This window comes from Mus musculus, chromosome 4, assembly GCF_000001635.26.
Source record: "Mus musculus strain C57BL/6J chromosome 4, GRCm38.p6 C57BL/6J".
Taxonomy (NCBI): domain Eukaryota; kingdom Metazoa; phylum Chordata; class Mammalia; order Rodentia; family Muridae; genus Mus; species Mus musculus.
The window spans coordinates 83,573,201-83,588,707 of NC_000070.6; the positions used below are offsets into that span (position 1 = coordinate 83,573,201).

A 15,507-nucleotide genomic window follows, 5' to 3' on the forward strand; every position below is an offset into this window, starting at 1 on the left:
GGCTTATGTGGTCAGTGCCTTTACCCAGTGAATCATCTTACTGGACCTTTTTGTGGTTTCATGTTAGCATACTAAATAATAAGTTTCATTGTGGAATTTTAGCGAATAGTTTGTTTTTGTTAGCCTCTTTTCCCTCAATCCCTTGTATGTACCTGTACTCTACCACCTCCAGTAGTCTCCTGTCCACTACCAGTAGTATATTCTGAGCACAAAGATCCCACACTAGCAGCTGACCTTACTAAGAATGGAGGACGAGTTTAAGAATGGAGCTGGAGTTGCTCCTAAGTCTTAAGATCACCTGATCTATCTACCTCTTATATGTTTATCTGCACATCTAATCCATATAGGTATGATCTTACACAATTTACACCATACATTATAAAATCACTTGTGTTATATCAACTGTATGGGAAAAGCAGACTAACGATAAGTTAAAACTAGCAAGAACTGTATGAAGTACATTTCTCAAGATAAAACACTGAAAAAGGAAATGTTCATATAGAAAAGTAAGCTATGGTTAAGCTAACAAATACATTTAAAAACTGATTGTGGTCAGATTCACATATAATGAGTATCATGCTTACTATGCATTGGCCAGTTTTTCAATTCTGATTCTACTTGCTAAAAATGACCTCCAAAGGAAGTGTTAGTGAAGTTAACTTGAAGCTCTAGGGAGTAGGCCACATGGAGATGATACTGTTGCAAAGTGAAATGACCATTTGAGAAGAGAAACTCAAGTCTTACATGGCTGATAGAAGCCAAGCACATATATAAGGTAGATGGAGCTCATGTAGGCTCATTGCATTGGTATGGCGGGCCAGTGGTTTCTGACTATAGTTCTCAGTATGTCTGCAGTGAGTTTGTAAGGTTTGATAGACAAAAAGTTCTTCCTTTTCCATTCTCCCGGGAATCTCTCCTATGTGTCATTTCTATTTAAATTTTATCTGTGTCTTTTTTCTCTTCTTTTTTTTTTTCTTTTTCTTTTCTTTTCTTTTTTTTATACTTTGGTGGAGTATGTCTTCTGGTTTCATAGTAAGTTGTAAAGTAAATTCTTTTTATCCATTAACAACTACTAAGCCTTTATAGATCTCATGCCTAATTGAAGTTTTCTTTCTGGTTATGTTTTATGGTTGGAACATGATTTGTCTCCCTTGTAAGTAAAGTTTCTATTGCTGTGATAAAACACTGTAACCAAGGCAACTATGAATTTATTGTGAGCTTATGGATCTAGAGGTATAAGAGTCTGTGGACATCATGGCTCAGAAGAGTGGCAGCAGGAACAGATGAGAGCTCACATCTTTAGCTACAACAGGAAACAAAGAGAACACATTGGAAACAGCACATGGTATGCTGTAGTGAAGGAGAATGGCCCTCATAGGTAGGTATGTTTGAATACTTGGTCCCCAATTGGAACTGTTTGAGAAGGATTAGGAAGTGTGGCCTTGTGGGACACTGTGTGTCACTAAGTTTTGAGATTTCAAAAGACTTGCACCATTTCCAGTGCCTTCTCTACTACCTACTTGAGGATCTGGATGTGAGCGCTCAGCTGTTCCTGTACCATGCCTTTGCTTGGTCATCATGGACTCTAGCCCTCTGAAAATGTAAGCCCAAATAAATGCTTTTGCTTATAAGTTGCCCTGGTCATGGTGTTTTGTCATGGCAAAGAAGAGTAAATAATAAATATAACTTTTGAAACCTCAAAGCCCACCCCAAGTGCATCCTTCCTCCATCAAGGCCACACCTCCTAAACATACTTAAACAGTGTCATCAGCTGGGGCCAAGTATTCAGATGTTGAGAATGTGGGGAACATCTTATTCAAACCACCACATTCTGATCCCTGGCCTCATTGTATCCTTGCCATATCATAATGAAAAAATAGGTTTAGTCCAACCATGACAGTTTCCAGAGTCGTTTACAGTCTCAACAGTCCTAAATCCAAATTCCAGTCTCTTCTGAGACTCCAGGTAATTTAAAAACTGTAATCCTCTGTAAAATACAATAAAAGAGAAAGCTACATACTTCCAAGCTACAGTGGTACAGAATATATATGACTACCCCAAAAAGAAGGAATGAGGACAAAAGAAAAGTGGAACTCTAAATCCTATAGGTCCATGTCTGATGTCATATGGTTTATTAGACGGCTCTGCCTTTCCATCATTGCTGCCTATAACCTAGTTTTTCTCTTTGGCTGGTTCTCTCTCTGTATGCAGCTCTCCTTCAGATATCTCATAGTCTGTACCTCTAAGGTCTTTGAGGTCTCCAGTGAAATTCAAGATTCATATTCATGGCTTCACACAATGGCCTTTCAGGGCTTCCTGCCTGCTCTGGGACCTCAATGCCACATTTTACTAGATCTCAGTGGCGTTCTGGAACCATGGAGGAAGATTCCAGGTCCCCTTAGCTCCTGTTCCTCCATGACTGTAAAGCCAGCTCCATGTGGCTCACACTGTCAGGATAAGCTGTTAGCTTGGGATTGATCTGCACCCCCCCCCCATTGAATCAGTTTTGCAGCAGCTTTTATTGCTTGTTTCTAGTATCAGAAAACTTCTTTGCATTTTTCTTTCACAAATTGGAAACTTATCTGGGTGGGATCTTTCCCATGGACATACTTCTATTTGTTCCAGTGTAGATTCTATTCCTCACAACCCCTGCAATGGCAACAATCTGCTCAACAATTGAATTCTCTCTTTTAGCACAAGGCTTAGCTATAACATTAAGCTTGCTAGTGTTTTTTTCCTTTCCAAGTTACATGTTGTAGTTCTTTTTGCCCCACTTTTTTGCCCTTTTCATTGTAAAGAAGAGTGATTACTCGTAACCATGGGACAGAGTCAATATTAGGATGTCTTGAAATTTCCAGCAAAGAAATCTGACTATTAATTTGAAAATGAAACAACAGGCAAGTTCTTAGGACAAAGTCAGACAGTGGTTACTTCTCCCCTGCCCCCACCCCCCACCCCCCAATCACAGGAATGATCTATGGCCCAATTGCTAGTGAAAGTGTCTGAGCTCAGCTCCATGGTCTGCATTGCTCCCAGAACTGTCTTTTAGGACCCTAGTAGACATCCCATTAAGCCGTTCTTACAGCTCTCAGCTCCTTTTTATTCCAAGTCCCAAAGTCTGTCACATTCTTCCAAAACCCCTCACATGGCCAGGTTCTTTTAGTACTACTGCACTCCTGGGACTCACTGCTGTCTCAATTTGGCTTCTGTTGTGACAAAACACCGTGACCAAGGCAACTAACTTACAGAAGGAAGAGTTTATTTTGAGCTATGGTTCCGTTGAGATAAGAGTTTATCACCATGGCTGGGGAATGTGGCAGCATGCAGACATGGCATCAGGAACATCTGAGGGCTCATGTCTTGAACTGCAAGCAGAGGTCAGAGGGCTTTTGCAGCCTCAGTGACATACTTCCTCCAGTGAGGCCACATGCCCTAACCTACTTAAATAGTCCTACCAACTGGAGAGCAGGCAGTCAAGCACCCGAGCCTCCAAGAGGCATTCTTATGAACACTTCTGTTTATGGCATAACACATGTGCAGAGTGAGATGATAATGTCGGGAGTCAGTTCTTTCCTTCTGCCTTGATTGGGATCCCTCCTGTATCTGCTGCACTGTGTTCTCCAGCTTACCTTGCTCATGAGCTGATGATGATCCTCCTGTCTGCCTCTCTTTCCACCTTAGGAATGGGGGCACACACACACAGAGGCAGACACACACAGACACACATATCCCCCAAGCATCCCCCCTCAAGTCATATGACCCCTCTGAAGTGCCTAACTTCAAAACAAAACAAAACAAAAACCCACATAATGAAATTGTTGAAGTACTAAAGAATGAATTCAAAATCCTGCTTGGAAAAAACATCAGCTGTGGGCAGGGCATGGTGGTGCCTGCCTTTAATCCTAGGCACTCTAAAGGATCTGGAGGCAAGAGGAAGGTGGATCTTTGAGTTCAAAGTCAGAGTGAATGCCAGGACTCCAAGAGCTACATAGGGAAACCCTGTCTTGAAAAATCACAAACAAAACGAAACTAAACAAAAAACCCCAGAGAACAAAACAAACAACAACAACAACAACAGCAGCAGCAACACAAACCCCCAGTGACTTCAAAGAGGATTCAAGAAGCAGATGGTTGTGATAAGAAAGCAGTATGGATGAGAATACTACTGGAGAAGAGTTTATCGAAGTAATTGAGATTGTGAAAAAAAGTAAGAGATGAATAATGACCGAGTAAACCAACACAAGCTTAAGGTATTATTTTTACTATTCAATGAGGTTTTTCATTTCCAATATTTCTGCCCTTTTCCTCTCCCACATCTCAACTTTGAGCCAGGGCTACAGTTGACTTGGTGCATACACAACGCCTGAGTTTGCCCTATCCACTTGTAACCATCACGCAGAAGGGAGCATGGTGGTGTATACCTGTAATCTCAGCACTCAGGATGAGATCAGATAAAATAAAAGATAAAATATCAGAGGCTAAACACAGGTTTGAGGGATCCAATACCCTCTTCCGGCCTCCACAGCCACTGCATTCACACGTGGCACAGGTGTACATGTAGGCACAACGCCCACACCCATGCAATAAAAATAACGGTTAAAAGTTAAGAAAGAGCCATGGATATTGTATGGAAGTCTGAAGGGGTCTTATCTGGGGGTGGGAGAGGGGACCAGTGGGAAGGGAATGGAGGACAAGAGAAGCCAGTGGAGGCTGGATATGGTCAGATGAAATTTCGGTAAACCCATCATTTGGCAAAATAAGTGTATGTTAATAAAAAGGGCCCTAAAGGTGACCTTGGGTTAATATTTGCAGTGACTGCTTGAAGGAGAGAGACTGATGGAGGTAATGATGGAGCCTTACACTTGCACAGTGCTCATGTTCTTAAAACTTATCACAGATGAAGGCTTCTCAGTTTTGATAGCAAATTATGAACATGGATTTCTGTGATTTTTTTTTTTTTTTGAGTGGCCAGGAGTTCTTGGAAGTGGGTATATATTTGTATGGAAAGTGGTGTTACAGGGAGTAGCTTTGGAGGCCATTGATGATGGCCCTGTTCCATGTGGTTACCTCCCATTTCCCTGAAAACCCTAGAAAGGGGAAGCTCAGCTGTGCTTTTTCCAGAATTGAAAACAACACACAAGAAGGTGGAGATAGAGGGCGTTGTTGGGGCCTGGTAAGGGAAAATGCTTTCTCGTGGTCAAAAGCACCGACCACCGTCTGGCCCTAGGTCAGCACATGCCGTTCTGATCTGCTCCAAAGATCGGAACATTAGATATCGTTTTCTCCTTCCTTAAGACAAAATATGGGGGGGGGGGGCTGGAGAAATGGCTCAACCAGATGCCCCTCAACAGAGGAATGGACACAGAAAATGTGGTACATTTACACAATGGAGTACTACTCGGCTATTAAAAAGAATGAATTTATGAAATTCCTAGGCAAATGGATGGACCTGGAGGGCATCATCCTGAGTGAGGTAACCCAATCACAAAGGAACTCACACAATATGTACTCACTGATAAGTGGATATTAGCCCAGAAACTTAGGATACCCAAGATATAAGATACAATTTGCAAAACACATGAAACTCAAGAAGAACGAAGACCAAAGTGTGGACACTTTGTCCCTTCTTAGAATTGAGAACAAAACACCCATGGAAGGAGTTACAGAGACAAAGTTTGGAGGTGTAACGAAAGGATGGTCCATCTAGAGGCTGCCATATCCGGGGATCCATCCCATAATCAGCCTCCAAACGCTGACACCACTGCATACACTAACAAGGTTTTGCTGAAAGGACCCTGATATAGCTGTGTCTTGTGAGACTATGCAGGGGCCTAGCAAACACAGAAGTGGATGCTCACAGTCAGCTAATGGATGGATCACAGGGCTCCCAATGGAGGAGCCAGAGAAAGTACCCAAGGAGCTAAAGGAATCTGCAATCCTATAGATGGAACAACAATATGAACTAACCAGTATCCCGGAGCTCTTGACTCTAGCTGCATATGTATCAAAAGATGGCCTAGTCGGCCATCACTGGGAAGAGAGGACCATTGGACACGCAAACTTTATATGCCCCAGTACAGGGGAACGCCAGGGCCAAAAAGGGGGAGTGGGTGGGTAGGGGAGTGGGGGGGAGGGTATGGGGGACTTTTGGGGTAGCACTGGAAATGTAAATGAGGAAAATACCTAATTAAAAGAAAAGACAAAAAGAAAGACAAAATATCGGTGGCCCCATCGATCACCTGACTGGGAGAGCACCCGCAGGAAAGCTAATTCACTTGAGGACATGCTGAGGAGATGGGAGGAGTAGCTTGAGTTCTAACTGAAAAAAGCATAAGTCGGTCTTCCGTCTCTTTAGGATAATGGACAAAGCCTGAGCAGGCTTCCTCTGACTTCTGACATTTGTCACTGGATCTGTGAAGTCCCTCTTTTCCCTTCCGGCATGCAGCTGCCTATCAGTCATCACTGCTGGACAAACTGGCTTTCTTGGGCCCTAACTCAAAAGGAATGGCGGCGGCTTCTTTTTCTCTTCTTCTTCTTCTTCTTTGTTTTCCCAGAGGCTGCTGAGATTTATAGCTTGCCTGCTATGTCGTTTCCTCAAACTCTAATAAAATGTCCCTCTGAGTTACTTTTTAAATGCTCTTATTAAGGAGAATAAAAGAAAATCCAAAAAGGAAACCTAGAATTGCTCAGTAACCATCAATCAAACAAACAAACAAGACAGTTTTTGGTGGAGAATTATGATTGAAATCTGTGTACCCAGATTCTGTTTTCAGTGGTCAGAGACTCTTGGAAGCCCCACCCCTCCCACCACAGCCTTTTGTGTGTGTCCATGTATGTTGGTGGGGAAAGATGGGAGAGAGGGATGTGGGAATGATGATCATAGATAATTTTAGATTAATTATTGTGGAAAATTATCTATCTATCTATCTATCTATCTATCTATCTATCTATCTATCTATGAATTTTGTTTTAGATTCCAATCCAGACATGATTTTTGAGTTTAATTGGAAAAAGACATAAAGCTATTTAAATAGAGAAGCTTCAGCTATTTTCTTTGAAAACCTTTTGGAAATTGAAGAGGAAATGAAACACAGCCATCTAGTGGTTCTGACGTGAAGAGCACTAGGCAATAGTTAAGTACTATGTGCTCACAGTAATGTCTCTCAAAGGTCTAGTAAGTGTTCAAGCTAATCAGCTCTTATCACACAAAGGGACTAAAGACTCACACATATTAATGACAAGAGAAAGTGTATGTGACAGGTGAACTACAACACTGCTGCACATACCCACAGAGGTCATTTGAGCTAGTGTAATATTCTAATGTCCCATACATAATGTTAGTTACAGTGTTTATTAATCACACTTACTAATTACAAAAGTTACATGTACATCCTGAGACACTGTGAAAAAGATGTAACTGTCTCCTACCTCCACAGGATAACCCACTGTTATAACTGAAGCCCAGATTTTAATCTGTGCCTTCTGTATAGTAACTCTTAGTTATTAATAGCTTGCAAACTACTGAATCAAAGTGAATTATTTTCTAGGAGCAAGATAGTGCCGTGCAGAGTATGCAGAAAAAAGTGGAACAGCTAGAAGCAGAGCACATGGACTGCTCTGACCTTCTACGGCGACAGACGAGCGAGCTTGAGTTTAGCACTCAAAGGGAGGAACGCCTGAGGAAAGAGTTTGAGGTATGGCTTACCAATTTTTTTTTAAAAAAAGATTTATTTATTGTTATATGTAAGTACACTGTAGCTGTCTTCAGACACACCAGAAGAGGGCAACAGATCTCATAACGGATGGTTGTGAGCCACCATGTGGTTTCTGGGATTTGAACTCAGGACCTTCGGAAGAGCAGTCAGTGCTCTTAACCACTGAGCTATCTCTCTAGCCCTGGCTTACCAATTTTTTAAATAAAGCTATGTGTTATTCGTGCAATGACTTCAGACTAAAGGACACTGTAAGTCAGGAAAAATGGGGACTACTTCAATTGTATATTTGGCTTCTTTGAGAATTTTATATCCCAATAAAGTATTTTTCATTTCCCTTTAAAATATACATTAAAAATTTACATTTATTTACTTACTTGTTTGTGGTGTGTGTGTGCGTGTGTGAATCAGAGGTCAACTTGGAGGGAGTTAGTTTTCTCTTTCCATCCATTGTGCTCTGGGGGATCAGACTGTCAGGCTCGGCATCCAGTATGCTGACCTGTTGAGCCATCCTGTTGGCCCAGACTTGCTCATTGTCGACTAGTGTTTCTCATGGAATATTTGGAAAGTTTAGAGCTTCTTTACATTTTGAGGCTCAGGAGGCAACCCTGGAGGAAGTTTGGTGTGTACAGCTCTTAGATGATTAGGATGCTTTAGTGACCTCTTTTATTTTTACATTGTAGAGGATTATACAGAGTCTTGCATGTGCTAGGCAAGCGCTTTTTACTAAGCTTTGTCTGCATTTCCATTTTAGGCTAAGGTAGCTGTAGATTTGGCTGTGGTTTAAGAGATTCAAATGGGATTTGTTTACTTACTGGGTTATGGGAGGAAAAAATAATGTCAAAGATTTTTTTAATGTTAACCACCAATAGTTTATAATGAATAATGCTTGTATGTGAGTATGTGTTTACACATGTGACATGATTTCCATAGCATGTGTGTATTGGGCAAAGAACAACTTGCAAGAATTGTTTTGTTTGAGGGTTCAAAATCAGGTCATCAGACTTGGTAGCAAGCACCTGCTGAGCTGTCTCGCATACCTGGTTTTCCTCTCTCCCTCTCTCCTTCTGCCTGCCTGCCTGCCTGCCTGCCTGCCTGTCAGTCCGTCTATCTATCTATCTATCTATCTATCTATCTATCTATCTATCTATCTATCTATAGATACAGGATTTTATACTCTAAACTAGGCTGTCTTAGAACTTACCATGAAGCCCACTGGTCTTGAACTCATGACAATCCTCTTATTGCATTCTCCTGTGTTTCAAGACTACAAGTATGTGCAACAGACTCTGCCATCAATGTTAAAGATTTTGACTTGAACAAATAGATGACTGGTGTTTCCGTTTATTGAATGGGAGCGGTTAAGTCTGACTTGCCTGTTAAATATCTGGGTGGAGAGATCAGGCAGCCCCTTGAGTAGAAGTGCCTGGGTTTTTGGGAATTTTACTGTAAGGATATAGAGATGCAACACAAGTTTTATTTGGAGGTTTTTAAAATACTGCAGTCCATAGGCCTTTGCATTTCTATAATTTCTCCCAAGAGCCATTTGTTGATTTCTAGTATGGTTATAAACTGCAAGAGGAATTGGTGTTTCACTCTGCATACTCGCCTTTGACTTAGGCCTGTGCATTTCTTTCCTTTTCTGTTTAGTTCTTTGTCTCACCTCTGACTTAGGTTTCTTCTCCAGAGGATGACTCTCGTGTGTGTGTGTGTGTGTGTGTGTGTGTGTGTGTGACAGTTAGGAAGGGACAGTTGTTTGCGGTAGGGGTGGATGCATAGAGCTCCAACTTTTCATATTGTTGATTAAAAGTTTTGAGATTTAATTTGCATATGGTAACTGTACCCATTTGAAGTGTACAAGTTACTGGATGACAGTAGTCACAGCACTGTACAATCATCACAGTCAACTGGGCAGTGTTTTCACTACCTCAGGGAGAAACTTGATCCTCATTAGACATCACTGTTCTATTTCTCAATCCTCAGGGTATAAGCAACTACTAATCCTCTTTCTCTTCTTCCTCTAGATAGTTCATGTACATGCAGTTGCAATATTTGGTCTTTGTGATTGACTTTTTCACCTAGCATAATGTGTGCAGTGTTTAGACCTGTTATAATTTATATCTTTATTCTGTTTCTTCTTATGACTGAATGCTATTTCTTCACACATAGCTTGTTGTATATGTTAGTTGATGGATATTTGTGTTATTTTCACATTTTTGCTAATAGTAACAATGTTGTAATAAACATTTGTATCTAAGTTTTATGAGGCTGTGTTATCAGTTCTCGTGTGTGCTGTGAAGAGACACCATGACCACACTTTGTATAAAGGAAAGCATTTAATTGGGGCTGGCCAACAGTTTCAGAGGTTCAGTTAATTATCATGGAGAGGAACATGGCAGCTTGCAGGCAGACACGGTGCTGGAGAAGGAGCTGAAAGTTCTATATCTTGATCCACAGACAGCATATGACAAACTCCTCCAACAAGGCCCATACCTTCTGTAGCAAGGCCAATCGTTGTCGTCTCCTTCTCTTTTTTTTTTTGGCAATACAATGACTTTTTAAAAAAAAAACATTTCTTAATTGAATATTTTATTTGTTTCCATTTCAAATTTTATCCCCTTTCCCAGTTTCCCCTCTGCAAACTCCCTATTCCATCCCCCATTACCCTGCTTCTATGAGGGTGCTCCTCCACCCACCCACCCACTCCCACCTCACTGCACTCGCATTTCTCTACACTGGGGCATCAAGCCTTCACAAGACCAAGGGCCTCCCCTCCCATTGATACCAAATAAGGCCCCTTCAGCTCTTTCAGTCTTTCTCCTAATTCCTCTATTGGGGTCCCTATGTTCAGGCTGATGGTTGGCTGTGAGCATCCACATCTGTATCTGTTAGGATCTGGCAGAGCCTCTCAGGAGACAACTGTATCAGGCTCCTGTCAGCAAGCACTTCTTGGCATCAGCAATAATGTGTGGGTTTGGTGTCTGCATGTGGAATGGATCCCTAGGTGTGGCAGTCTCTGGATGGCCTTTCCTTCAGTTTCTGCTCCACTCTTTGTCCCTGTATTTCCTTTAGACAGGAGCTGTTCTGGGTTAAAATTTTGGAGATGGCCCCATCCCTCAACTGGGGAGCCATGCCTAACCTCTGGATATGGTCTTGATAGGTTCTTCATCGCCTTTGTTGGGTATTTCAGCTAGTGTCATCCCCCAAGGGGTCCTGGGAGGCTCTTGCTTTCTTGGCATCTGGGACTTTCTGGTTGCTACCCCCAGTTCCCCATCGCTACACACCTCTGTTCAAATTCTTGACCCTTTGTACATCTCCTTCCTCCCATACCTGATTCTGCCTCTCTTTCCACCTTCCCATCCTCTCTTCCTCCTAAACCCCTCCCACCCTGTACTTCCCTTGATTATATTGTTCTCCCTTCTTAGTAGGACTGAAGCATCCACTCTTTGGTCTTCCTTCCTCTTGAGCTTCATGTGGTCCATGAGTTGTATCGTGGATATTTCACGATCTTTGCCTAATACCCACTAATCAGTGAGTACGTACCATGTGTGTTCTTTTGTTACTGAGTTACCTCACAGGATGATATTTTCTAGATCCATTCATTTGCCTGTGAATTTTGTGAAGTCATTATTTTTAATAGCTGAGTAGTATTCCATCGTGTAAATGCACCACATTTTTTGTATCCGTTCCTCTGTTGAGGGACATCTGGGTTGTTTCCAGCTCCTAGCTATTATAAACATGGCCGCTATGAACATAATGGAACATGTATCCTTGTTATACTTTGGAGCATCTTCTGGGTTTATGCCTAGGAGTGGCATAGCTGGGTCCTCAGAGAGTACAATGTCCAACTTTCTGTGGAACTGCCAGACTACTTTCCAGAGTGGTTGTACCAGCTTGCAATCCCACCAGCAATGGAGGAGTGTTCTTCTTTCTCCACATCCTTGCCAGCATCTGCTGTCACCTGAGTTTTTGATCTTAGCCATTCTGACTGGTGTGAGGTGTAATCTCAGGATCGTTTTGATTTGCATTTCCCTGATGACTAAGGATGTTGAACATTTCTTTAGGTGCTTCTCAGCCATTCGAGTTTCCTCAGTTAAGAATTCTCTGTTTAGCTCTCTTCCCCATTTTTTTTTTTTTGATAGTGTTATCTGGTTCTCTGGAGTCCACCTTCTTGAGTTCTTTGTATATATTGGATATTAGCCCTCTCTTGGATGTAGGATTGGTAAAGATCCTGTATGTAGCAAAATGCTGGGTCCTGTTTATGTATTCAGTCTGTTAGTCTATGTCTTTTTATTGGGGAATTGAGAACATTGATTTGATTGTTACTTCCTGTTATTTTTTTTAAAAAATAAATCGTTATTTTTATTTATTTATTTATTTGTTTATTTCAAGACAGGGTTTTTCTGTATAGCCCTAGCTGTCCTGGAACGACAGCACCTGAAACGTCTGAGTTCTGTGTCTGTCACTTCTGTGGCCTACTTACCTCATACTCCATTTTCTTTGGCCTTTAAACAGGGGCTCAAAAAAAAAAAAGTGATCCCCTAGGGAGCTGCTTGCCTTTCAACACTGGGTCGGGGTGTTGAGGTTGTTGTCTTCTGCCTCCCCAGTGTGTAGATGGCCATTACATCCCAGCTCTTATGTTTAAACCAATCCAAAACATTGCTTTTATGATATACATGCATTCTTTTGGACCTCTTCATCTTAAGAATTCTAGCTAATAACACCAGAACATGTGTGTAGTGGTTTGAATATGCTTGGCCCATGGGAAGTGGCACTATTAGAATGTGTGGCCTTGCTGAAGTAGATGTAGCCTTGGAAGGAAGTGTGTCACTGTGGGGGTGGGCTTTGAGATCTCAGTGCTTAAGCTACTCCTAGTGGCTGCAAGCAGAACAGTTTCCTTCTGGCTCCCTGAGGATCAAAATGTAGAACTCTCAGCTCCTTCTCCAGCACCATGTCTGCCTGAATGCTGCCATGCTTCCTGCTATGACTATAATGGACTGAACCTCTGAACCTGTAAGACTGCCCCAACTAAATGTTTTCCTTCATAAGAGTTGCCTTGGTCATGGTGTCTCTTCACAGCAATGAAACCCTAACTAAGACATCATGGTAACTTTCTGCTGTGTATGTGATGGATTTCCTCATGTTTTCACCAGTCTTTAAGATGATAAATACCACAGTTAGTTTCATTTACTGTGAGGTCAAATATCCTGCCATGTACTTACTGGTCATTTCTGTATCTTTTTTTTTTTTTGAGAAATATGTCTAGTCCCATTTGCCAGTTTTAGAGTGAGTTATTTGTACCATACTAATAAAAGATGTGTATAATGGAGAAACTGTAATGTGTGTATAATGGAGAAACTGGGTGTGGAATATCTACAAATTCTCTGTGGTAATGTAAAGCATGAACTTTGCAAAGATACAGTTACATGCTTACCAAAAGGAGTAATTTTTATATGGTTAAAGTGTGTATTTAAAAAAATCAGTATAGTATAAGAGAAGATGCTACTTTCAGTAAAAAAGAATCGGGTTCTATTCTAAGTAATACTTTAATATTATTGTTTTACTTGTGTTGAATATCTTTTCTGGCTAATAAAGGCTATATAATGATGTATTTTTTAAAAATTATCCCCCAATTTTTAAAAAGATTTATATATTTATTTTATGTAAGTACATCGTAGCTGTCTTCAGACACGCCAGAAGAGGAAGTCAGATCTCATTCAGGATGGTTGTGAGCCACCGTGTGGTTGCTGGGATTTGAACTCAGGACCTTCTGAAGAACAGTCGGTGCTCTTAACCGCTGAGCCATCTCTCCAGCCCAGGAATTGGATATTTTTATAATTTTAAAACACTATGTGGTTTTATATAGCTTGTTGAAAAGGCTGATAATAGAGTTTCAGGATAGGCAAGGCTACACAGAGAAACAAAATAAAACAAAGCAAACAAACAAACAAACAAACAAGAGCCAGGTATAGTACTCAGTGCTTTGGAAGTTGAAATACAGTCACTTGGATGCCTTTACTGTATAGCTGTGACGCAGCATTAGACAGTATCGGGCATCTTTGTGGTGATAATTTAATCAATTAATTTAATACCTAAAATTATCTATTTTTATGTGTATGACCATGTGTACCACCTGCATGCCTGATACGCTTGGAGGTCAAAAGTGGGTCTTAGCTCCCCTGGAATTGGAGCTACTGATGTTTGTGAGCCACACATGGGTTCTGAGTCCTCTGCGGGGGCCACAGACCTACCTTTATTGGTGTTTGTACGTGCGTGTGCCGTGCGGCATGTATAGAAGTCAGATGGCAACTCGTAAGATTGTTCTTTCTTTCTACCGTGTGTGTTCTTGGGCATTATTCTTTCATGGCATCAAGAGCCTTTACCTACTAAGTTCTTACTAACCTCATTGCTAGTTTTTTTTTTTTCTTTTCAGACAGGGTTTCTCTGTGTAGCCCTGGCTGTCCTGGAATTCACTATGTAGACCAGGCTGGCCTCGAACTCAGACATTCACCTGCCTCTGCCTCCCAAGTGCTGGGATTCAAGGCGTGTGTTACTAATTTTAAGCAAGTCAGTTTTGACTTACTGGAGAAAGAGTTTAATATCTAAACTTTAAGACATGTCTATGGGTAGTTCCATATTGATTTTTTTTTTCTCTGTAAAGTATTTAACTGCTCTGGTATCTATTGACTTATGCTAAGGGTCTAAAATTATTTCAGGCAATTTTATTTTTTTAATTATTGAAAATGTAAATTAATTTTATGTAGGTATATATGTATTTCATATATGTATGCCTGGGTATTTGCTCTCATGTATATTTATGTACCATATATGTGCCTAGTACCTGCAGAGGCCACAAGAGGGCCTTAGATTCCCAGGGACTGAAGTCACAGACTATTGTGAGCTGCCACAAAGATACTAGGAATTGAACCCAGGTCTTCTAGAAGAGAAGCCAGCTAATTTTAGACCGATATGTGATTATTCTTAGTTATGTGGTATAGGTTTTTTTTCCTATAATAAAATACATAACTGAAGTAACTCTAGGGAGGGCTATTTATTTGGGTTAGGGCTTGGGGTACAGTTCACCACGGCAGGGGGAGCAGTCAGGAAGAATAGGGCTTCCCCAGACCCAGTTCAAGGGGTTCTCTTGAAGCTCCCCCAGCCTCGCAGGGCAGGGTGGTCATCTGGGAACAGCTTGTTTCTTTTTTCCGTTTGTTCATTTCCGTGCTGTGTGTTTGTGTGTAACTGAACTCGCCACAGCATGCATATGAGGTTCAGAAAGCAAGTACAGGAGACCGCTCTTCCCTCCCACCATGTGGGTTCCGGGGATTGGTCTCCGATCACGTGGCCTGGTGGCAAGCATCTTTACCTATGGGCCCATCTCTCTTGCCCCCTCCCCCCGAATTGTTATTTTTATTCTATTTATGAAAAGTGGATCAGGTGTCATCTGCTTATCTGTTATTTTTTACATTTTGATACCTTTAAGTTTTGTTTTATTTTGAAATGAATATATTAGCTGTGTGCCTCAATGGTGGCATAATGAACAAGAAATTAAATTTCTAGAGAACATAGTTTGCTACATTTATGTTCAATTTTGTAGACCATTACTAAGAATTCTAGCTTCTTAGATAACTGTAAGTGGTATTTTAATATAATTACAGCAAAATATCTAATGTTGAAGAAGTTTTCTAATATTTTAATTTAACAAAAACATTTTTAATATTGATAATACCCAGTTAAAGCATCTAATATAATGGATATTTAGCCTAGTGAATGGTTTAAATTTTGGTGAATATTT

General features: G+C 41.0%; 1 protein-coding gene across 7 annotated transcripts in view; it reads left to right on the forward strand.

Annotated features, from left to right (window-relative positions):
• The window catches only part of Ccdc171 (coiled-coil domain containing 171), a 340,735-nt gene that overhangs the window by 47,792 nt on the left and 277,436 nt on the right, over nucleotides 1–15,507 (forward strand). For all 7 annotated transcript variants that reach the window (XM_006537992.3, XM_006537991.3, NM_001355378.1 and 4 more), the window contains one exon: nucleotides 7,548–7,694. In XM_006537992.3, coding sequence (XP_006538055.1) covers nucleotides 7,548–7,694 — 147 coding nt within the window. The remainder of the gene's footprint in view (nucleotides 1–7,547; nucleotides 7,695–15,507) is intronic.